The sequence below is a fragment of the Heliconius melpomene genome, chromosome 6, assembly GCF_056956725.1.
Source record: "Heliconius melpomene rosina isolate 202511_hmr_F chromosome 6, ASM5695672v1, whole genome shotgun sequence".
Lineage (NCBI taxonomy): Eukaryota > Metazoa > Arthropoda > Insecta > Lepidoptera > Nymphalidae > Heliconius > Heliconius melpomene.
The window spans coordinates 14,074,050-14,099,000 of NC_140394.1; the positions used below are offsets into that span (position 1 = coordinate 14,074,050).

The 24,951-nt window shown below is 32.1% G+C and overlaps 3 protein-coding genes across 6 annotated transcripts in view; 2 read left to right on the top strand and 1 right to left on the bottom strand.

Annotated features, from left to right (window-relative positions):
* Nucleotides 1-2,694: 2,694 nt before the first annotated feature.
* LOC146538713 (uncharacterized) lies at nucleotides 2,695-8,739 on the top strand. Of its 2 annotated transcripts, none has more exons than XM_085187268.1 (3): nucleotides 2,695-2,795; nucleotides 3,382-3,500; nucleotides 3,878-8,739. In XM_085187268.1, the coding sequence occupies exons 2-3, from the start codon at nucleotides 3,389-3,391 to the stop codon at nucleotides 8,470-8,472; spliced, it is 4,707 nt and encodes a 1,568-aa protein (XP_085043394.1). In that variant the 5' UTR covers nucleotides 2,695-2,795; nucleotides 3,382-3,388; the 3' UTR covers nucleotides 8,473-8,739. The 2 variants fall into 2 exon arrangements, with proteins under 2 accessions (XP_085043394.1, XP_085043393.1); XM_085187267.1 differs by having other exon boundaries at nucleotides 2,717-3,045.
* Nucleotides 8,740-11,870: 3,131 nt separating this feature from the next.
* LOC146538714 (uncharacterized) lies at nucleotides 11,871-15,573 on the top strand. The gene is made up of 5 exons (XM_085187325.1): nucleotides 11,871-12,093; nucleotides 12,701-12,769; nucleotides 13,150-13,278; nucleotides 14,021-14,194; nucleotides 14,541-15,573. Exons 1-5 carry the CDS (start codon nucleotides 12,060-12,062, stop codon nucleotides 14,681-14,683), a joined length of 549 nt encoding a protein of 182 aa, XP_085043451.1. The 5' UTR covers nucleotides 11,871-12,059; the 3' UTR covers nucleotides 14,684-15,573.
* Nucleotides 15,516-24,951, bottom strand: part of alpha-Cat (catenin alpha) — a 48,301-nt gene continuing 38,865 nt past the window's right edge. For 2 of the 3 annotated variants that reach the window (XM_085187278.1, XM_085187277.1), the window contains exons 16-24: nucleotides 24,661-24,812; nucleotides 23,090-23,162; nucleotides 22,029-22,096; nucleotides 21,596-21,777; nucleotides 21,053-21,158; nucleotides 20,435-20,569; nucleotides 19,980-20,096; nucleotides 18,767-18,950; nucleotides 15,516-18,495 (exon numbers count right to left, since the gene is read on the bottom strand). In XM_085187278.1, coding sequence (XP_085043404.1) covers nucleotides 18,786-18,950; nucleotides 19,980-20,096; nucleotides 20,435-20,569; nucleotides 21,053-21,158; nucleotides 21,596-21,777; nucleotides 22,029-22,096; nucleotides 23,090-23,162; nucleotides 24,661-24,812 — 998 coding nt within the window. In that variant the 3' untranslated portion in view covers nucleotides 15,516-18,495; nucleotides 18,767-18,785. Of the gene's footprint in view, nucleotides 18,496-18,766; nucleotides 18,951-19,979; nucleotides 20,097-20,434; nucleotides 20,570-21,052; nucleotides 21,159-21,595; nucleotides 21,778-22,028; nucleotides 22,097-23,089; nucleotides 23,163-23,982; nucleotides 24,053-24,660; nucleotides 24,813-24,951 lie in introns of all 3 variants that reach the window. The other variant, XM_085187279.1, reaches the window with a different exon arrangement.

The window sequence follows — 24,951 nt, forward strand, 5'->3', positions numbered from 1 at the left end:
ACTGTTCAACTGTCTATTTGTGTGTCCATCTGTCTGTCAAGACCCTTTATCTCGGGAACACTTGGACGTATTGGGATGAAATTCGAACCATGTACTCGGATCTACGGCCTCATGATTTCCTGATAAAAAATATATTTGTATATTTATTTAAAAAATATATATGGCCGTTTATATCGTAACAAATGCGTATTTCGACACTGAAGGGAATCAAAATTCATAGGGTACTACCAATTAACCGAGAATTATGAAATTTGGCAGCTAGCAAGTAGCACCTACAGGAACTAGTTCAGGAAAAAATCTAAAAATTATACGTTTGTGAAAATCTTAAAAATAATAACTTTAAAAGGGCAACATTTGGTATTAAGTTAGTTGAAATGAGGCATCAGATGAAAGGGCTCTGGCTAAGCTAAACCTGAATTTCAGACAAAAAACTCGAGACCTCCAATTATTGTACGAAACCCTCGGTGAGCGAGTCCGACTCGCGTTGTTTTTTTACTCGGTTTCGGTTTTTTTACTTTATACTTTTTCTAGTTATTTTTAAATTTTCTAGATATCTTGTTTTGAATGGCATAACTTAACGGCACAATTTTTCTTACCCGAGGAAAATGAATATAAATAGAGTTCAGTACCAAAACGGTTATACAGGGCCCTATAACTAAGACTCTATTGTTGGTCTGCCCTTCTGTCGCTAGGCTGTATCTCGTAATGTTAGACGCTTGAAAATGAATATTTAATGGGGCTCCTATACTTACAATAGACACGATTTTGTGGTGTATCGTGTGGGTCTGTTTTTGTTTACTTTATGGTGACCTAATTGGAATAAATTATATTTTTTTTAAAATTTGAATCAAGTGTTAATTTATCAATCAAAAAATATTTTTTCTTTTTTAAGCTTCGATATAATATAAATATTTTATTTCATCGAGTGGGATTGTTGCCATAACCTGTCGCAGCTTTGCGTTCATCGCAGGGCAACAAGCGTGCCACTGAAAACGCGACGTGGGCTCGATTCCCATTTTAGGATATTGAATATTTTAATTTTTCTTGCACTGGTATCGGGGCAAAGCGTGGCGTTGAGCTCTATCCTCATTCCCAAGCCTGGCAAAGATCCGAATAATGTCACATTACCGTCCTATTAGCTTACTGCCTGTAGCTTCAAAATCCTGGAAATACTTATTTTAAAACGATTATCTTCAGAACTTACTAGAAGAAACATTATCCCATCTCATCAGTTTGGCTTTCGCGAAGCTCATGTAACTATTGAACAAGTTCATCGTGTGGTCGAAAAAATATACCTATGACGCACACGGACACAGGAAGTATTGCTCCGCGGCATTTCTAGATATATCACTGGCATTCGATCGTGTTTGGCACGAAGATCTTCTTTACAATATTCGTCAAACCCTCCCCTTTAGATATTTTATCATTATAAAATCTAATCTTCATCAAAGACACTTTTACGTTAGGTACGGCGAAGACAGAACTGGCTTGTTTGAAATCAAAGCAGGTGTTAAACAGGGCAGTGTAATAGGCCCTGTTCTTTATCTAATTTACACCTTTGACTTACCAACTACAGACGAAGTTCTTGTGGGGACACTGCCTTAATCATGAAAGTCCAGCAACAGCGTCAGAAATGCTACAAAAAAGTATAAATAACATATCAGTGTGGCTAAAGGACTGGACAATTAAAGTTAACGAAACCAAATCGGTGCATGTAACTTTGCTCTTAGACGCGGTACTTGCCCCAGTGTCGATCTTAACGGAGTAATAATCCGTCAATCAGAATCCGCTATTTGGGCATATATTTAAACAGACGTCTTACATGGAGAAAACACATTTTTGTAAAAAGAAAAGCTCTAAGTGTACAAATCTGAAAGCTTTATTGGCTCTTGTCACGGAAATCTAAACTCTCGTTGCATAACAAACTTCTCCTGTACAAAGTTATTTTAAAACTTAAACATAATCCAACGCTTTCAAACAAAAACTCTTCGCATAATAACGAATGCCCCTTGGTTTGTCACTAACTCTCAGCTACATCGAGATCTAAGGATACCCACAGTGAGAGTAGAAATTACCAACAAACTTAAGTCATACTCTCGTCGCATACAAATATATCCCAAAGTACTAGCCTGCAAATTAATGAATCCAGCTAGCTCATTTAAGACTCAAAAGGAGGATGACCCCACAGGATCTTCTGCCGTCATAAAATAGGATCTCTCAGGAGACAGTTACATTATGTGTTTATGCCAATGGGCGTATACCACCAATGTCTGTAAGCTCCTAACCACCAACTTAATGCCCAGATGAGGCAGTTGCAGGTTTCATTGCTGTTAAAAAAAAATATATATGTCTTAATGGCAACATTATTTGTGTTTTTTTAAGTATAAAACTCAACAACACAAACTCAAAACACACAAAATTACTCCACATTTATGAAAGATGTATTATTTGTCTGTCAAACAATAACTAAAACTTCTTCAATAAATGTATAACATGATTTTACACGGTACCTATTTAAAGTATTAATATTTGTTAAATGTAATAACGCATTACATTAAACAAAAATTGAGGAAGCATATATTGAATAGCATGTTTTAAGCGATGGTACCGTAAAATTATGCTTTAAAGTTTTTAAAAGTAAAATAAAAATTTTAAGAGACAAAAGACTCTACTCTACGTCAAGAAAGATGACATTGAATGGAGGTTATGAAAAAAATTACGACTTACAGACATCCGTCAAACCGATGAATTTTTCCTTTTTATTTTAATGTTTTGTTTTTACAATTTAATAACCGGTAATATTTCATATAATACATATATTTTTAGTCCTAGAAACGTCGATACGTAAATAAATGAATACAATTCTGTAATAAAAAAGAAAAGAAACTGGTTATTTTCAAAACTGAAAGGAACTGTTAAAAACGCTGAATTTTCAATAATAAGTGACCCGACTAAATTATAATAAATTTGTTGTATACTATTTAATTTTTTATGTAAGATATAAAGCGATAATTCAAAAAGAAACAACTAGAATTTTTTTAACACGTATGTATAAAATATTATTTTTCTTTTTAATGTATAATAATTTTTCTATTCATAAATTCTATGTAAGTATATTCTAAAAAATGAATTCGAATTCGAAGTAAAATTACCGAACATGTTGATACAAATAATAGAAACATTGTTTTTGAAATGGTCATTTAAGTACTTTTCATTGATACTACTACTACTGATTTGAATTGAGTTCAACCAAACAACAGTTTATAACTATATTATAAAGATGTGAATATTTGTGACGGGGTTGATGGATGTTTGTTCCATTTTCACACCAAATCTACTGAATACATTTAGTTACAATAATATATTATTTTTATTTTTCAGTTTCATAATGTCAGATGATATAGATATAGAGGAACATGATGTTTTAGACAATCCCCGTATTAAGAATATATTTCCAGACATTGCAAGTATTAAGACTGAGGTTATTGATTATGAAGAAGGTGAATACATTTGAAAACTTACTTTTAATTTTTTTTACTCTTTTTGATCTTCCTTTTTTTAATTTAGCACAATACTCAACATTGCACTGTCACACTGTTTTTCAGAGGGGAAATGAAAACAATTTAAATATATTAATTCCTTAGTAGGGAATTAATTATTTTCCAATAGTAGTATGATGTTCTTAGGTAAGAAAGTAAGATAAGTGACTTTGAATTTTTCTATATATCAAGTATGCAATAACTCTAAACAAACAGAAAATGAAAAAAAAAATTGTTTATCCCAAGGAAATCATTCAGATGCGAAATTTCTATAATAGATTAATATGTATAACCATTAAGTTTACCTTTAAATTATAAGTTTTATCTACTAATTTCAGAATGCTTACAACCAGACTTTCAAGAAGAAACAATTGAATATGAAAATTATGGGGATCTAAACAAATTTGAGCCCATACCCATAGAATTCGAAACTGAAACAATAAATTTACATCAAAATAAGATAATTTTGGGCTCAAAACCATGCACCTTCCCAATACTAGCAGAAGATGAGTGTTTACCCACCATCCAAGAATGCTCAATAACTTTAGTAGATTGGAAACCCATTTTGGACAATAGCCCATATTGCAAAGAGTGTCAAACTTTGTTCCCAACGGAAAATGCATTGGACTCCCACAAAATGTTAGCCCACTCGTTCCTTGTTGCTGTCAGTAATAACAAAGCTATTAAAAGCACTAGTAAAAGTTCAATAACGGCAATTAATTTGGATTCAACACAAGAAGTTGTTTGCAACCACTGCAATGAGATCTTCCCCAATGAAAATGCCTTATTGAAACATACATATGAGCTACTTCCATCTAAATATAATCAATCTGATGGTAACATTGAAACTCCTAAAGCTTCCAATAAGTATTTATCGTGTTATATTTGTTCTTGTGTTTTTGTTTGGAATGGACATCTTTTCCATCACCTGCAAAGATTTCACGGCCTGAAAAGAGATGATTATCCTATTAAAACTAATAGAACACTAAAATGTCAGTTCTGTCCATCCCGTCTCGTCAATTCAAAGGCGTATAACGCCCATATTTACTATCGACACTTCGATATGTATACTCTGCGTGAAGTAAGTAAACCAGCGGAGCAGACATCAAGTTCCGACAAATTTCAATGTGAATTTTGCAATAAAGTATTTCAATCGGCAACTTCATTAAAAATTCATATTGCGATTAAACATGAATTGGCTGCGAAAAGTAAAACACCTATATTGGCCCCAAAGCCAGTAGTCGATATGAAATCCATTTCAAAATATCGTCGCCCCATCCCAAAATCTATCTTATTCAGTTGTAATAAGTGCCAAATTCACTTTGTCTCTTGCTCAGTAGCCGTCGAGCATTCCAAAAGATGCATTTTGACCAGAGGTGATTGGAAATGCAAAAAATGTCGTCGAAGTTTCAAAATGGCCGATAAAAACCCCCATTTAAGACAACACACGCTGTCCGAAAGATTCAAAGTTATAAAAATTCATAATAAAATCTTGGACAGAGTCATATGTAGATGTACGTCGTGCAATATTTGTTTTGATGAAAGGACTTTCTTCAAATATCACTTGTTCAGTTGCTCCGAACATAAATCTATTTTTTGCTCGCTGTGCCAAATCGACATTCACGAGCATGCCTATAAAAAACATTGTCGTCTCCACAACGAAGTTACACAAAAACAAAATTTCATCATAATTGACTTTGTTTTTTACGACGAAACGACCGAAACAAGAACTGAAGTGACAACCCAATTGCGTTTGGCGAAAAAGGGGAGAATGTCCCCAAATTTCCTATATTACTGTCCGAGTTGTAAAGTTTATATGAAAGTGAATAAAATCTGTGATAAACACGTGACTGGGAAGTGTAATAAGACACTCCCTAAATGCCTTTGCAAACTGTGCGGTCTTAGATTTTCCGTAAAATCCTTTCAATCTCATAAAGAAACTCATAAAATTATACCAAATATAAAACTAAAGGACATGATATTCCGAAACATACAAAATGGTCAGAAAATTGATCCGCCGTTCCCATTGTTCAAGAAATGTAGAAAGTGTAAAGTGTGTTATTATAGTGCAGTGGCTTTAAGAAGCCACGTGTGCAACGCTGAGGAAGTGCAAGTGTGCGACTATTGTAGTGAAAAGTTTAGCGATCTCGCCTATAAGTTACACGTGCCGTTCCACGAGTACAGAAAGGAAAAGGAATTGGATGCTCATATACCAGAACTCCTAAAAAAATATGAGTCTTTAAAAACAATCTGGAACATTCTTTTTCTTTGCGAAATATGCGATACAGTGTTCGACGCGTACGACGATATGGTCGAACACTGCCAGGATCATTACTGCAACATGGAGAATTACAATGTCATCATAAATCATTGTGAGATTTGCGATTTAAAATTCGGGGGCAGATATTTCGAGAGGCATGAATATTTACATTCGGCCAATGATATCAATAAAAGTTCGTTCACTTTAATCAGTTGTAACTATGAGACCTTACTGTCTGAGTCCTGGTTGGAGATGTTCGAGGCTCTAGCCCATGACCAGGTTGATCAGATTCTACAGAAAAGCATTTATAAAGAAATAAGAAGTTTAAGAATGTCGGTGCTAGTTGATAAGAATACAGACTTGGTCTTATATAAATGTGGGGTTTGTGAGATGATAATGGATAGTGGGTCCATCATTCAACATACACAAGATCGGAATAATTGTCTCAAAATCACTAAATACTCATGTTCAATCTGTAACTTCAATTTTTATTCCAATAAAACGCTTTTGTGGCATCAGGAGTTACATAAAAACATGGAAATCGACGAAAATTCCTTTAAAATTATTTCGTTTAACAACGAAATAGATTTTTACGTAAACGATTCGCTGAAATCTGTCCCAAATCATGAAGCCTTGAAATTTATCAGATGTCAACATTGCGGAAAACTAATAAACAAAAGTAAATACTCAAAGCATGTAAGCTATCACAAATATTTGGAAAGGAAAAAGGTGAAAACAAAAGTGCATCCAAAGATTGTAATGCGGAAGAGAAAGTTCCAGAATACATTAATAACATTTTATCGATGCAAGAAGTGTGATGTGTGCGTTTTCAGGAAAAACATAAAAATACATTTCTGCAGCAAAAATACCTATAAGAAACAATGTCCCAAATGCCAATTGTGGTTTAGAGTAACCCATATGCAAAAACACGACAAAGCCCACGACAATTATAATTTTTCAAAGAATAACGTGAAAATTATTAATTTTAGAGATGGCAAAGTAGAAGAAGTTAAGGATTTTAACAAAATGATTCTACATCAGTGCAATGCATGTGGGGTATGTTTGCACAAAAAAAGTAATATAATAAAACATAGATGTGTGGACAGCCGCTTTCATAAGTTTTGTAACCTTTGTGAAGTACCGTTCCGTTTTTCCCACTTCTATATGCACCAACAAATTCACGAAAACAAAATGTTTACAAAGAAAAGTCTGATCATTTCGAAATTCAATCCTCCTATTAAAGGTAAACAACAGGTCGTGGTACCTGTTAAATTTAAAGATAACGCGGCTGCTAAATCGTTGATTAAAAAACCAGCTCGTTTGCCTAAATACCTGGAACTAAAAGAAGTCGACGAATCAAGTGAAAACAGTAATCAATTCGTAGTAGAAGGGAACGAAGTGAATTGCGAACTCTCACTAAAGAACTTCCTAAAACGCATCACGTATCGATTCTTCAGATGTAATAAATGTCACGTTTACTTTGTCACCGGGTCTGCTCTAGCGGAGCATATGAAGTCTTGCGGGGAAAACGTTGACGCAGTGACTTGCCAATGTGGTATGACCTTCCATGCCTCCGCAATAGATATACATGAGACGTACCAAAAGTGCGCAACTTCTACAGTAACTAATGTGTACATTGTAACGCTAATATCTGACAATAAAGATGATTTCGATCTTAACAAATGTCTGTACACTTGTAAAACATGCGACCAGTACTACCTGACTATGAACACAGTGATCAAACACTTCGAAGACAATCACTTCGCGCTAAAAGATAAAGTGAAGTGCGACAAGTGTAACCTGTTTTTTTCAGCGATAAGCAACTTTAAACATAATAATCTTCATCATAAACAAAATAAATGGTCAAGATCAGATCTGTATCGTTTTGAAGTTGATACGATGACATTGAGAGAGGCGGTCGGTCTAAGTGTTACTTCTTATGAACCTATTGAAGAAAAGAAAGCGGTTAAACGGAAAATCGTCAACACAGAACCTGTGTTAACCAAGAAAATGCTTAAAACAGAATCTGAGATGCTCGATGACCAAACTCCATGCTCGGGCGAGATATACACATGTGACATCTGTCAGTTGAATTTCGTCAATAAAAACTCCCTAAAGTCTCACTACAGCGTGGGAGATCACAACAAACACAGTGTCAATTGCAAGAAATGTGGTCTTGCATTCACTCTCAGGTCCTTGAGCAGCCATATGAACAGAACACCAACAACATACACACCGGATGATCAGAACGAGTCAACCAGACGAGACGAGAGAAGTTTAAACGATTCTCAATGTACTGATATCTCCTTAAATTTATATAAAATAGAGAATATGAAATTGTTCAAATGTGGCGAATGCGACGTTTATTTTTTCACGCTCGAGGTGTGCAGTGACCACATGAGGAGCCACCAACCGCTAGACCCCACAGAGTATATAGCTTGCAAAATATGCGAGTTGCAATTTCTTTGTGAAAACTTAGGATTTCATATGAAGAGTCACAGAAATGGTTCTTTTAATATGGATGATTTGATTGTAAAGGAATTTCACGCGAATAAAGACACTGTTGATACTTATTTAGCTCTAGACAGACTTAAGTCTAAAGCTGTCAGCACCACGACGCACTCGGACAGTGAGGATGACAAAATAGTGCACTCCACCAGTATGGATAGTTGATTAAACAACAATCACAATTAATATTTGTTAATTGTAGTGCACCAGTTAGTATTTATTTGTTAATTGCAATTAAATACGCAGCAGACATATAAATACTAATGTCTAAGCCATCTTCAATTCATGCCAAAATGAAGTCCCGTAAAATCCTCATGTTAGTTAGGCCAGTAACTTATAGATTTTATAATATAGAATAATTTAAAGGCTGTATGTCTTTTTTCTTTCGATTTCGATTATGTTTTTGAACTTAAATATACGTATTTATATACATATATATTTTTAATTTGATACGTCCATTATTTTTGAATTATTTGGTAAAATGTTATAGAATTTCTCTGCATAATTAATACATATTTTTGTAGGAATGTTTATGTAATTGAAAAAATTAAGGGAACTCGCGTTTCATAATTTTCTAATCTAAAGCATTAGAAAATATATTATTAAAATAATAATTATTTTTATTTTTTCGATTTCTTACGGTTTTCGTAATTTCGTTCTATTTTTATGTAATAGTAATAATAAGAATTAAGTATTTGTTAATATGTGAATACTGCATTTAAATAAGTGTGTTAATTTTGTTTATTGTGTTTTATTTTTTATTCTTGGATTTATGTTTTTTGAGTATCTTAAAAGTCTTGATGCCAGACCAACGAAATGATATATCTTCATGTAACGATATAAACAATGTAGGAGACGACGTAACGTAGCGTGCGACTGTAAACGTAACAAGTTATAGGTTCGATTCCTACTCGAAGATATAAAATGTTATAGTCTGGCAAACATGTTATTGATAATGGGAAGCACGCGCGGCAAATTGCGCAGAAAGCGTATTTTGATGTCTGCACATAGACACCCGCTCACGCCGGACCGATTCCCCGTAAGGGCTCGCGGGGAATCGGTGCGGGGTGCGAACGGGCTACGGTACAGTCGAGCGCAACGCTATCAGTTCATTACTATGAAATATGAATATAATATCATATGATAGCATATCATATATACGGAATGGCGTAGTAGAGCATATTTATCTAGTAATATTATAATAATTAGTAAAAAACACCAAAGCAACATGCAAAATGAAGATATGGATAAGCAAATTGAAAAATTCAATAAAAAACTGAATTAAATTATTATAATGAGGCCACATACAAATCTTCTCAATCCAAATTCAATAAAAAAAGTAAAATTTAAAAAGTAAATTTAATATATAAAACATGCAAACAAATACAAGATTTTGGCGTTAGGCAACATGCAAAATCAACTTTATGGTAGTAAGTAAATATTTTTTTTAATAATGGAAATAGAAGTTTTAACAAATAAATTATGTTAATAAATTATATCTCCAATTCAATCAAAACTTTATTACCGTTTTATTTAAAGCGTTAATTAATGCATGCAAGAAAGTAAAAAATAAAAATTAACAAATAATAAAGCAAATAATCGCAAAGAAGGCACTTTTGTTTACAATTAATTATATTCTTGTTTGAACAATATATTGTGTGAGCTCGATTGTACGTTTGAAGATGTGTGGGTGCGAATTTCCTGTAAAGACGTAGCGCTCACACTGACGCAAACGGTAAACTATGGCAAAGGGATACCGCACTCTAATTTTTTGTACCTTAAAATTTATTGAAATAATTTACCCAATATTTTTTTTTATATAATCTTTAAGAAGTTTAAATATTGCCAGATATTTCTTTATTCACATTGCATAGTATATAACCTTGTATTAAGCATACTGAATGTTTATGTTGTACATAAGTGTGTATATAGTATATATACATTTACGTAAATATCATGTGCCATTAGTTATATAAGCAGAAGCTTAGAATTGATTAATTATTTATTGACTCAAAAATGTTATTATACTTTTCGGGCTAGTCTTGATTTTATTCTCGACAACAATGTATGGAACAGCTGATTATTTTGCGATATTTAGATATCCTCGTAAAATTTTCGTTTTGTATAATTAACTACAACATAAACATGATCAGATATTTTAATTATCGTATACGAAATGTGATTTGCTAAGCGTGAGGTAAAACAACATAACAGGGTAACACTAATCGAACGCTCTCTGCGCATACTTATACTGCGCAATTTGCCGCGCGTGCTTCCCATTATCAATAACATATTTGCCAGACTATAAATATTTTTATCGCTCTGGTAGCAAGGCAGTGGCTTTTTGATCTCCGATTTTGATCTCCATCACGCAATGCCAAGTGGGGAACGACATGAACACCAGGTTCCACAAATTAGAGCACGCTTTAATCAAGCCGACAAAAAGTTGAGAAAAGTTAGCGAGAGTAGGCAAAGAAAGAAGTTAGAAGTGTACAGCTGTATCTAAGCGGAAATCGAACCTACAATAGTTTGCAACGGGAGACTAAAATTTTGCTACAATGTAAATTCATTGTTTCACAATATACATTTTTGTTTTAATTTTTACATAAGTATTTTTGCATTTATCTGGTTAAGGTGGAGAACCTAGTGACAAGATCGTCTCCTATTCCCCACAACTGTCCAATTCACACTCACCAGCTTGAGAGACTGAATTATAACTTAACGTGACAGCTCCAGAAACAGTAACTGGTGGTATATTATGGTGAACATCTCTAGAGCTGTTCCAAACCATAAAATATTATATAATATTCAAACCGATAAGATTTTGTTAAATATTTTAAAAACCGTATTTTTGAAGAAAATAACGAATTTAAAAGTACGAATTTACAGTCTAATATATTTTGAGGAAAACGGTGAGTTTGGATTGTAAGGTGATTTATTTAAAGATAAATAAATACATTATTTAAGTTACCGAATTTAAAAATTACTTTAAACAAAAAATTTTAGAACTTTTGATTTTCTTCATCGATTTCCCGTGAAAATCGAATTGTGTCCCTGCTGATCGATGTTAAAACATCGATCAGCAGGGACACAATAGATATTTAGTCGCGTATTATTTTTACAGTTGATATGCCAAGGTCAGAGCTCGTCTAGCTCGGCCTCCCCAAGTCCGGTGACGCTGTAGAGGCCGATATGGCCAACAGCATACTGCTCAATCGAAAAACGAAAAACGTTACAGTCGATTGACAAAAAGCAGTGGCGTAGCTAGGGAAATAGGGGGGGTGCGAGCGGTGCGGTCGTACCAGGCATCAAAAAGATAGGGGCATCAAAGTAGACGATCAATTCTTCTAATTTTTTTAAATTAAGAATCAAGAAATGTACAAGAAAAATGAGAGAATGAATTCAAACAGTATTGGGACATGTAATTTGTTTTTAGGCAAAACATTAGTTTTAAATTTTCAATATTTTTTTAGTTAAAAATGTCGTATGATATTATAGATCTTTACTTTCTTGATGATGATTTATGCAAACATCGATGTTTTTCTAACATCCCAACAATTTATTTAATTGACACATGACAGTTTTAAAACAAGTCAGAAAATACCATTTACCCGCGAAATCGCTTATAAAACAATATCCAACAGAAATATATCTTGTCAAATATAAATAAAAAAATATATAGACGTAATTAAAAATAGGAAAAAAAATATGTTTCATGTTTATTGCTAATATACAAATAGTGCAAAACTAATATGGCTAGAACAAAAGCTTCTGTAGGTGCTAAGGGTATGATTATTGACAAATGTTACTTGTGTTGCAGAAATTGATTTCTGTAATTTATTTGTTCATTGCAATGTTATTCTCTTGTATTTCTTTAATTACAAATATATGAAGGTTTCCTGTAAGACAACTTGAAGCAATAACACATTTGCAATACATCTTATAAATTTATCTTACTGATTATTTATAACTTTTATGTACAATATAGAAAATTTAATTAATTTCTACTTGTGTTGTGTTTGACACATACATTTTGGGAGTGTGCGACGATTATTATTAACATACTTTAAAATGCCCTGTAGTCATCGATAAATGGACTGACTATTTAATAGATTCTAAAATTACCTTAAAAACAATTTATAATACTAAATTTGTGTATTTTGTATCTATTAAATTAAATCAGCAACACGCTGTATCCCACACACAGAAGTCTAGGCAGAGGGAACCTAGTGTTAAGACACTCCGTTCCCCAATGAGTTCTCTGTTGTATCTATCAAATACCTTTAAATTATTTATATATTTCTTTTATATCCAATTTCTATTATATTATTAATGAATTATATAAACTAAAATAAATAAAACATTTATAATAGTTGTTTATGTATTTATTTAGTATCATCTGGTAAGAGTAGTAAAGCAAGGTGTAGTGTTGCTGCTCCATCTGTCACTGCAGGAGCTTCCGGTGAGACATTTCCATTTAATAGGACTGTATAATTAAAAAAATATTTATATATAAAATAGTGAAAAGCAAAAATATAAATTATTTTCACACTTTCCCCAGGCTATCCTGCACATTGGAGGGTAGCCAGGGGGAAGTTACTGCAAAGATACTATGTTTCCATATAGACACTTCTGTTCTCCACTTTGAGGAATTCTGTCGGTGTTGCATGATAGGTGGCAGGACTCAATACTGCTCAGTCTCTCTCTCATTGTCGACTGAGGTAATGAAAATATTAAATATTTATTTCCCCAAATTGGAATGAAACACACAATTGTTGAGTTTACAGGCTTGCCAGGCTTTTTTCTTATCAACCAGTATTTCCTGAGATTTTTTTTTAATAGGCAGCAGTGAGAAATCATCAAAGAGTTATTCCGGAGGTAACCCAGTGTGTCCAAGAGAGACTCCAAAATGGCAAAAACCAATTACCAACTTCTTTATAAATAATACTAAGGCTGATGATGATGCACAAGGTTTGAATTTTTTATAAATAACATGTGTGGAAACATACATACATTTCTTTTTTTTTCACACATAGCAGGGTACATTGGTTTTATTTTGTAGTCTACTTTTAGATATATATATTTGTTTACATTTTGTACATTTGAATTTAATGTTAAATCATCTATATCTATATATATATAAAAGGACTTGTCCTCACTGACTGAGGTAAGACGCACGCACAGCCGTAACCGCTGTGCGTAGAAACGTGGAATTTGGACAGATGTTTACTTTCATATTCTGGATATCCACTAAGAAGGGATTTTAAAAAAATTTAACCCTAAAGGTCTGAAATAGGGGTTGAAAGTTTGTATGGAAAAAAATTTAAATCGGCACCGATTTTTATAAAATTTGAAATTTAGATTTTTAAAAGTATTTAATTGAACACGTGTTTCATCGTTTTCTAGAATTCTCTCCTTAAGGGTGCAAATAAGGGTTTGAAAGTTTGTATAGTTTGTTTGTTGTATATTTTTTTTAAAATCGGCACCAATTTTTATAAAATTTGAAATTCAGACTCTTAAAAGTATTTAATTGAACACATGTTTCATGGTTTATTAGAATTTATCCCTAAGTTAGCTAGCGAAAGCGAAGCTGCGCGCGTCCGCAAGTTTTATATAAAAGTGTTATTTATACAAACTGTATTTCAATGTGTCAAATATTGTGCAGGGTGTGGGTCAGACACTACCAATACTGATATAAATTATATTATTACAGCTACCTGTTCAAAAGCAAACCCAAAAAAGATCATAATTTACTCCGATGAAGAAACTGAGGAAACAGAGAAACTAAAAAACCAAGTTTTAGATGAAACTATTGAATTATCACCTTTAAACGGAAAAGAATGTCACAAAATTGAAGAGTATTATGTCACTAAAGAAAAAAATAAGGGTATGAGTTATTAAATTATTTTTTATAATCATTTTTTTTTGTTTCATGCTTTAAGATACGTTAAGACACTTCCGTTCTCCACTTTACACTGGATTTTGGAGACATGGTGGCAGTCAACGCCACAATATTTCATTATTTCATTCTCCGAGTGGGAATCGAACCCACGTCCGTCGTGTTACACAGTGCTGTCCCACGCTTGTGACCGTGCGATACAATTGAGTATACAATTTTTATTTATGACAATTATAAAATGCGAAGTTATATTTTAATAACTATTATTATTACTTATTAAAAAGGAGTAACAGAATGTCTTTAGGTTTTAGCTACAAAAAATTATAATTTATAGGTAAAGGTAAAAAAAGTGGTAAAAATAAGGAAAATATTGATAGTCAAAGGAAATCAGTCAAAAGGGACTTGGAAGAGGTGAATTTCGGTGAAGAAACTGCTAATTTGTGTAAACGAGTGAAAATTACTGAAGCACAGTTTTGATTTCTGGTTGATTTTAATGAATTAGTTGATGTTTTCTATGTTAGATTTATTTTGGGTCATGTCATAACATGGTCCATTCATAAATGGACTTGAGTATACATTATTATTAGGAGATTTGCGACAGTTGCCGATTTGATTTCCATTCCGGAGAATAGTGTGTTAACACTAGAGTTTCTTCTGTCCCAGTTAAATACGGAATACAGTGTTGATAGTACTCATTATTATTTTATTTCTTTAGTAATTCATAAAATCTTACAATATTTTTATAAACCTCAAATGATTTTTTTTTAATTTAATATATATTAATATTAATATCCCCTTCAGAGTATTAAAAATATTTCTTTTTAATTATTAATATGACTAATATGTGTGTGTGTACCATAAAACAAAACAAACAAATACATGTATAATAATATTAGTTAGGTAATAATAAATGTAAGTTGTTATTTTAATATTTTCTTTCATTTTTTTTTTTAAATGAATTTTTCATTTTTTTGAGTATTTATCAAAAGGCAGAGTTGCAGTGGCACAAGCTGTAAACGCGACAGTTTGGGGGTCGATTCCCATTCGCTAAAAGAATTGATGACCATCAAATATCAAATAGAAAGAAAAACGGAATTCTTTCAACAACTTTTAATCATATTTATAAAATAATAAAATACACCACAATGAAAGAAATATTAAGTAAAACAAATTTTATTTTATTTTTATTATTTAGTATAAGTTCTAGAACTTGTAACTTATAAAAATAAGGCTTTGCCCTACATATAGGGCACTAGCAAATGGTGTAGAGTAACCGCCATTTTAATTAGGAATTAAAAAAACCAAACCATAGAGTATACAGTTTATTACGACAATATAAATACAAAAAATTTAAAATACCTACAAAATGTTTATTTTAAATCTAAACCTATATATTTATTTAAGCTGAATTACAAAATAATAATTTTAATATAACACTGATATGCACTGTCAGCAGAGTGGTCAAACTAGAAAAAAATAAAGATCCGTTTTTGAACGATGATTATTATTATTATTGATGTATTATTTTCTTATTTTTTTTGTTTTTCTTAATATTTAAAAATGGCTTATTATTTTTTATAGAAAAATAATAAAGACACTTGAATTTATTGTTTTTGTTCAGCTTCACGCTGTATCCCGCACAGAGCAGGTTAGGAAGAGGGAACCTAATGTTAAGACACTCTGTTCCCCATTTTCTGCCGAATTCTGGAGATATTGCTTTTTAGGTGGCGGAATTCAACGCCGCACTTTGTCGACACTCGATCCAAGCATTGTTTACTCAAAATTATTAAAAAATAACTTTTTTAAGGTAACAGCGCTCACAATTATTTTACACATACATTATATATAATTATTTACTTTCTTTTGCCTGCGGCTTCGCCCGCATGATCCAATGTAAATAATTCGTGTGTCATGACACGTGACACAAAGTGCAGGAGGTGACATTGAAACGAACACGATTAACGTGCAACACAGAAACCTGAGATTAGGCGCGATCATCCAAACAAACACTTCAACTCTATAATATTGATAAACGCTAACATATTTTAAAAATATATATGTTCAAAAACAAGTAAGGATTTTTTCTCTGGCCAAACACAAAGAGTGCTCTCTTTTTTATTTTTATTATTGTTTTATAAAATAAAATCATTTTGTATTTAATTGTAATTCAATATATAGAGTTAGACCACTTTCCTGACAGTCTATAAATAAAATATTTTTTTAAGTTATGAAATAATGACAATAGTAAAGTAATAATATAAATAATATTTAAACTATATTAAAGTTATGTTAATCATAAAAATTATAAAAAGAAGATTTATTTTATAAATACAAAGCTTATAACTTTATTTCATTAAAATGAACAACCTTTTATTTCCTTTAATTTACTAAAATCTGTTTTTTTTAAATAGAGAATGAGGGTTTTTTAAGTGTGCTATATTTTACTGAAAGAAATTTAAAAAAGGACCTAGTGGTTAATTTTTCTACTATTTGTTCATTAAAAACAAAATAAAATACATTCTAGTCTAAGCAAAAGCTTTGAATTTATAAAAAAAATGTTATAAACTTTAAAATAACTTAAAATAAATACAAATTAATATTAAAAAATGTAATATATTTTTATTTAAATATGAATATTTTTCATAGTTGTATACAATTTTAGTAACTACATGGCATATTTTTTCTTATGAACTTTTTGAAAAAGTTAAAACATATTTGTAATAGTGAATTAATTTACGTTTCGTTTGAATAAAAATAATAAATATTGAGGCCGTCATGTTACAGTGGCACAATGGCGCGACGGTTGTGGGTTCGCGTTCTATACTTGCAATGAATTATTCTCATTTCTGGGCTCTGTTCCGCCACTTAACACGCAGCTACTCAAACCCGGGGTTCGCTTTGCCTACCCTGCCTACCCTGCTATATGCACTATTATAGTTATCCTGTGATTTAGCGTTTTTATTTATCAATGTAGATTTTTTATTATCTGACAAAAATATGTATACAAACATGAAAAAAAATTAGTAAATTTTCAAAATTTCATTAACCTCTATAATAATACTTGTTTTCTAAAATATCTACTTTTTATAATACTACTCATTTATTTATTTAGCAAACATTTTAAATATTAACAATCTCTTATTTTTTTAAATATTCAAAAAAAATTGGCAAGAACATAAATTTTTTAAACTAAAAAAAATGAAAAAAATCTGAACTTTTTGATAAAAAGCTATTTTTTTTTCAAAAACAAAACTATCAAAAAAATATAAAAGTATAAGAGATCGATAATATTTAAAATATTTCAATACAGTAAAGTATACTTTAAAAAAAATGATGAACATTCATACTTTACAATAATTTCGTTTTCACTTTTTTTACGTATAAAAAATATTTAAAAAAAGTATTGTCCTTAGTTTACTAATGATAGAGAAATCCAATAATCAATCAATAAAAAAATATATATAATTTTAAAATTAAATTAAATAATTTTGTTTCTGGTGTTAACGAGTTTCCTCCACTAATTAACGTTTTATCGCAAATACGAGCAGAAAGCAGATAACGGAGTGTCTTAACACTAATTTTCTTTTACCTGCTTACATAACTTCCCGCTATATGAAGGATACAGTGTGAGAGAAAATTATAAAGAAAATATTTCGTTGTATATATTTTATTAAAAAGCATGAAAATTCATCATTATTATACAAATATCTATTGAAAAATTTAATATAAAACGTGTACTATTAATAATAATATAAAAATCTTATTACTAAAATTCAATTTGGCTGCCTTGGGTGCGGCTTCAAATTTCGTTGAGTATTTAGAAGTCAAAGATTACAAAGAGAGAAAGATACAAATACAAAAGAAGTAAAATAATAAAAGCCTAAAATTAAAAAAAAAAGCAAAATACTTAGAAAAAAATCATTTTTTAATTCTCATAAATATTTCGCACATGTATGACAAAATTTGTGAGCATAATTTTATATTGAAATCTCCAAAATAAAAATCACAATTTTTTATTATGTATGATTTATAATCATACTTAATATACTTCATTTTTTTAATTACTATAAAAAGAAAAAAAAAACATGTAAAATCTGACAAAAAAAATATTAAACATTAGTTTTGAATGAAATTAGCCAAATAAAAAGGTTATTTCAAATTTTATAGATAAAATAAAAATAATGAATTTTAAGGACTATTAAAAAAATTGCGTACACAAACAGAGATAAAAATATTAAATTTATAAATAATTAAAAAAAACCACTAATTATGTTGAAAGTAATGGAAATCTGAAATTGATAAAAGCATATTTAAGTAAAAATATTTTAATACACAAATCATAAGCGCGAGCGACTACAATCGCGACGTTCGTAGGTTCCATTCCCATGAGAGGAAATTAAATATGTAATATTTCCATTTCCTCGTTCTGGTAAAGCGCCACCTAATTCTGGAGGCATTGCCGAACGGGAATCGAACTGTTTCCGACCTGTCGAGTGTACAACAGCACGCTTGTGATCCTGCGCCACGACTGTCATTTGACTAAACAAAAAACCAACTAACCTTTCACTCTCTTTCCCTCTCAAACACTCTCGGCGGGACTCTGGAACTCTGCCAGCGCGTGTATGGGGCTTGGTTGTTTCTTCTGGCTGCCGCGCCTCACTTTAGCGCGGACTTCTTCAGGTTTCTCCGGACGTATTAACGGTTTCTTTTCCGGTGCCTTCATACGCCATACTACTATTGGGGACTGAAATTTGTGAAAAATCGAAACATTTTTAGGTATTTGGAAGAAAATAAAACGGATTTTAGGAAAAAAAGTATAGAAAATAATAATGTGTTAAAAGAACTAACATAAATTGTATTTTGTGCATGAATATTGTTCATGCGCACTAAAGAGAATATTTATTAAATATACATTGAAATTTTTAAATTAATTATGTAAATTTATAGAAACTAATAAACAATAAAATAGAAAAACTGGTGCAAGAATTAGAAAAAATATAATTATTGAAAAAATGCACAATTTAAAAATGGCTTCTCTAGTTTTTCTAATTCTATAATGAAAAAGTGACACTAGAATTTAGAAAAGAAATAACAATATAAAATATATAAACCTGTAATTTCTCGTAACAGTTATTCTTTAATTATAATTAAAAGGATAACAAAAACAAAAAAATGTAAACATCACTTAAAAGTTAGTTGGGTTAAAAAAACAAACACACAAGTAAAATAGTGTAACAAAAGAACATGCATGAACACTACAAACTTACGTAATTATTCTGTCCAGCGAGAAAACAAAGCGCATATTAGAAACAAAAACTCACATTTAAAATAACTATTATATACGAGTACACCTATCACTATGACACAGTTGTCACACGGTGCGTGAGGAACATAATGTCTTAACACTGCCTCTATGCAGAATAAGCGTGAAGTTGCTTTTTTTCTTAATTCACGATTTATTGTGGTATCCATTCTCTCTATTTGTATATACTTAGATATATAAATTGAAATTATATAAAATTTATTACAACATAATATTATAAAAGCTTATTTTTTAAGTATTTCAGCTAAAATGATAATAATTATAAAGCACTTACATATGCTTAAAATAACTGCAAAGCCATTGATATTTTTAAATACATTATATTTCTATATACAACAATGTAAACATGAAAAATAAGAAAAATATGAGTGTCTTTCTGTATTGGTGACGGTAGTGGGTTTGGTCAAAATATTATATAAATACACGTGTAATAAGTGGCGTGCCCCTTACCGCAATAGTTCCCTGCCTGGTGTACTTGGTGGACGCGACGTAGGACGCCTTCACGGTGAGCACCACAGCGTTCATTAAGTTCTTGGCCGCTTGGATGAGTGACGTGGCACTGTCCAGCTGGGGAATACGGACAAATACGAACAAATGTAAAGGAACAGATGGAAATAAAAAATATATATTATGCAGAAAGTGAATTTCTTAAATAACATATTTCATTGAAGTTTTCTATAAGTGCACTAAACGTACCAACATGTATTATAAAATTTACATTTTCGATTTCTTGCTTTGTACATAGTTGCAATAAGAAATAACCTAATAAAAAACAGACCAGAAATCTCTAACACCACCACTAAGCCACACTTATATTCTTATCAAGTTACCTACCAATCTTATAATTTACAATAAAACTTAGAGATAATAAAAAGTATAAATTCTAAAAACACTTTTATACTCACCCCACTGACGATGAGCTCCCCGGATATGTTCTGCACGTCCGCCTTCACCTTGCTCGTTATCTGTATCTGGTGGCAGTACAGAGCTATGCGCTGGAGGTACGCCAGCAGGTCTTGTTTTGTGGATGACTCGGGACACTGTCGCACAAATATTTTAATTTTACAAGATGCATTTTTTATGGCGCGTTTAGCGAAAAAAGGAATGCGAGTGGGAATCGAACCCCATCATGTTTACAGTCAGTCGCTGAGCGACATATTTATAATAGATCAACTATAATAACTGTTTAGTGAACGGGAGAATTGTTTAAGCTTCACTCTGCTATGTAAGCAGCGGGAATCTTGTGATAGAACCTTCCGTTCTCCGCTTTTCACCCGATTTCAAATTGAAAGGTGGAACTTAACTCCACGATTTGTGTACTAGAGCGGGAAAATGAAAATAAACAGCTATTCTCCAAGCTCCCAGTGCCCCCAGACCTACGCAATTTTAGCAAGTATGCGTACTAACTGGCAGCCAGACCACATCACTCCCAGATACGGATAACGTTTTCATAACTATATTGCAAGTTTCTAAAACAATGCTCATGTTTCCTAAATGAGAATACGTCTTCATGGATATATTACCTGTTCAGCAATTTCCCGAGTAAGTTTATCCAACTTGGTGCCAGCTTCAGATATCTTCTTGGCCGCGTTAATCACGTCCATTGTCGTTTTGAGAGGACCGCGGCCTCTGTGGAGTAAATAAGAAACTGTTAAGTTTTCTCAAAAAACTGGAGAAATTATTATTTTTTAACTTTACACTGTACCCCGTAAATAGCAGTATAGGCAGAGAGAATCAAGGAAATTAATGTTAAGACATTTAAGTTCGCTACTTTCCTTAAATTTTCGAGGCATGCGTGTTATCGGGGTAAAGAAATAAAAATATTAAATATATCATTCCTTCATGAGGGAATCAGACGCCAACTTGTGTCGGTGCGCCACGACGGCCAATAAACGAATAATAGTATTTAGAGATAGATGTCGTCAATATGGAGGAGTGATTGTGCCCAAGTAAACCTACGACCTAATTAGTTTGCTATATATATATATATATATAATAAATGTTTTAAGCGTTAAGTTACTTTGTTAATGAGTGCTAAAGAGAATATATACATGTATAACACGAACCTGGTAAAATCTGTCATCTCCAACATGATCATGCACATGTGTTTCGCCAGCATGATGATATCATTCCCTGCATCGTCCCACTTTGCCACTTCGTTGTCGAAAGTCATTTTCTCACGTCTGAAGAGCTCCACTTGTTGAAGGATCTTGCGTTTGTCCTCTTCTGTCATTTTGCGCATGGCTTCCTGGTTTTTTGTGTAAATGTTTGTGTGAAAAGAATATTTTAGGGTTTAAATTTAAGGAATATAGTTTTTGCTATTAATGTCGTTTAATTGATTTCTTATTTTATGTTATAATAACGTTAATTGTTTATTTTACCTTTGAACTTTTATCTCCGAAGAATAAAGTGATGATAATTATCATGAAATTCAAACATTTCTTCGCTTAGGTTTGGGAGTCGCAACATACTCGTAGAGGGAATTAGTGAAATACTTACTCTAGCATTAGTAATGCCACTGATATCAGGATACTCATCGACGCCGTGCTCTCCGGTGTGAGCGCTTGCTGTTACAGAAAAACAAATATTAAAAAAAATACAAACAATAAAAAAATATGGCAATAAAAAAAGAAAATTCACTAAGCAAACTTTGAAACTAGTGATACAATTTAAATAATTAACAACATCAATCGACAATCAAAGCTAAATTTTAAAAACAACAGTGGGTGCATTGAATGTTTTAGAAATTATTTTTCAACATAAATCCTATTAGATGCATCACTACTTCTGGGACCAATTAGAGATAAACTAGTGACAAAATGATCAATTCTGTTCGGAGGAAGGCTGTGTAATTTTAAATCAGTACAAATATCTCACAGGTAATCCAAGGGTATCGCCCATCAGTCCAAGCCCAAGTCACCTGAAGTAACTTTTTTCTTAACATATATAGCTATACTAGCGGACGCGCGCAGCTTTGCTTGCGTATTTAAGGGTGAATTCTAATAACCCATGAAACATGTGTTCAATGAAATATTTTTAAGAGTCTAAATTTCAAATTTTATAAAAATCGGTGGCGATTTAAAGATTTTTCCATACAAACTTTCAACCCCTTATTTGCACCCTTAGTGGGTGAATTCTAGAAAACCATGAAACACGTGTTCAATTAAATACTTTTAAAAATCTAAATTTAAAATTTTATAAAAATCGGTGCCGATTTAAAAAAAAATCCATACAAACTTTGAACCCCTATTTCACCCCTTTAGGGTTAAAATTTTTCAAAATCCCTTCTTAGTGGATGTCCAGATTACGAAAGTAAACTTTTGTCCAAATTTCACGTTTGTATCATCAGCGGTTACGGCTGTGCGTGCGTCTTACCTCAGTCAGTGAGAACAAGTCCTTTTATATATATAGATCACTTAAAAAGTTACCCAGAGTTACTGTTTTCTTGAAAAAGTTACCTGAATTTACTGTTTTCTTATTATAACATTAACCTCAAAACTTTCAGCTGGAATCGAACCCGCAAACCTTCATGCATCATAAAAGTTCACATTTCTACTCACATCTACTCCTAGTCTCCATGGTCATGTCTTCAACGGGTTCAAACTCCGTATCGGTGTCGAGATCGTCACTCGTCTATCATTTACATGCAAAGACGTACACACATGCGGTGAAAATTTGATTGGTCGATGAAAATAAGTGAGGGTAGATAGATACTACTTATGACGCCGCGCGCCGTGTGGATAATTGTTTTAGTATTCATTTTGTACTATTTGTTTCCCCGTCTTATTTGATGGCTTTAAGTTAATTTTATTTAATATATTTTTTTGTCATTAATTTGTTTAATTCTCTTTTTAGAAATGTGTTCTTAAATTTACTGTTGATAATTAGGTATACTTAATATTGTCTTCAACGTTTTTAGTAAAAAATAATTTTCATCAAACACTCAAATCCAAAGCCCAAATTAAAGACAACACAATGAAATAAAAATAACAAAAAATTAACACATAAATAACAAACAAACACATTGTGCTCTATATACCTGCATATGTGTAAGAAAAAGAAAAATTATTAGTGAAAAAAAAATTAAAGACATCAATAATATGAAATCACCACCTAACGTGCATATCACGATAATGAAAAAAAAAAACAACGAAAAATAGACGCATGCAAACAAACAAACAAACAACACGGTAATAAATATGACACGTATTTCAATAAAAAGAAATAACCCTGAATACATAGACGAGAGCCGTCTCGTCTATCTCACCACACTAATAGCAAATGTATTTGCCCATTATTAAAATAAAAGCCATAAGCATTCGTGTTGAGGAGCTTGCGACTCACACTTCGACGATCTGAGCTCCTGTAACCCCGAATTTATTAAAAAAAACAAAAAATATGTTTTATAAGGTTATTTCTTTTTATTATAGACGTGTGCTTCGTGGACTCTCACATTTACTACGCGTTTCGAGAGTGTAGTGCTCGTCGAGCTCCACATCCTCAGGGTCCAACTCTTCTTCATCCTATATATAGTTATCATATTAACATGTAGATATGTATGTCCTGATGATATTTTAATTAGCATTTGGTACATAGAGAAGATCCATTTTACAGCTTCACGCTTTATCCCGTATATAGGTTGGGCAGAGAGAATTTAGTGTTACGACACTCCGTTTCCCATGCACCCCCCAATTTGTCATTACCTGTTAACGCTGCGCTTCCTCTTCCAGAGCTGAGATATGAAATTATTGATGATATCAATTATCTTCAAATAGACTTGAAATCAATTATTAAGTTAAGTTAAAATATTCATAAGAGACATTATTCCACATGGCATGCCATCTAATGATAAATTAGACATTGCATTTTCTTGTATTTTTTTCCTATTATTTTCTGCATAATAGTTTTTTTATTATTTTCTGAATTAAAGAATGTCTTGCAGTTATCTTGTTTTCCATCCGCATAAATGAAAAGCACAAAATCGATCACCATTAGTTGGAGTTATCCAATAAGTGATCGTTTTTAACGACTTTGTACAATAATGACCAGATTGGAGAAATAAAAATATTTTGATATATCACAACTACCACATGCCTATAGTGCCTAGTGAGTGTAGTTGGGTACTACATACCCTGTTCATCAACACAGCGCGCCGTATCTCCCTGACAGCGTCGTACACGAGACGAGAGGCGTCTATGAAGTCGTTCTCGTCGAGGCCGGCCCCGACGCCGCCGCCGAGCGCCGACACTGCCGCGTCCACGCGCACCGCGAACTTGGACATAACTGGAACAACAAATTTAAAAAATTATACAAATCAAATATTTTTATTTAAGCGGTTGTGGTAACGAGAGCCTATTGTTAGAATACTCTGCTCCCGGCTTTCGAGATAGAACAGAGTGGCAAAATTTAATGTTTTTTTTAG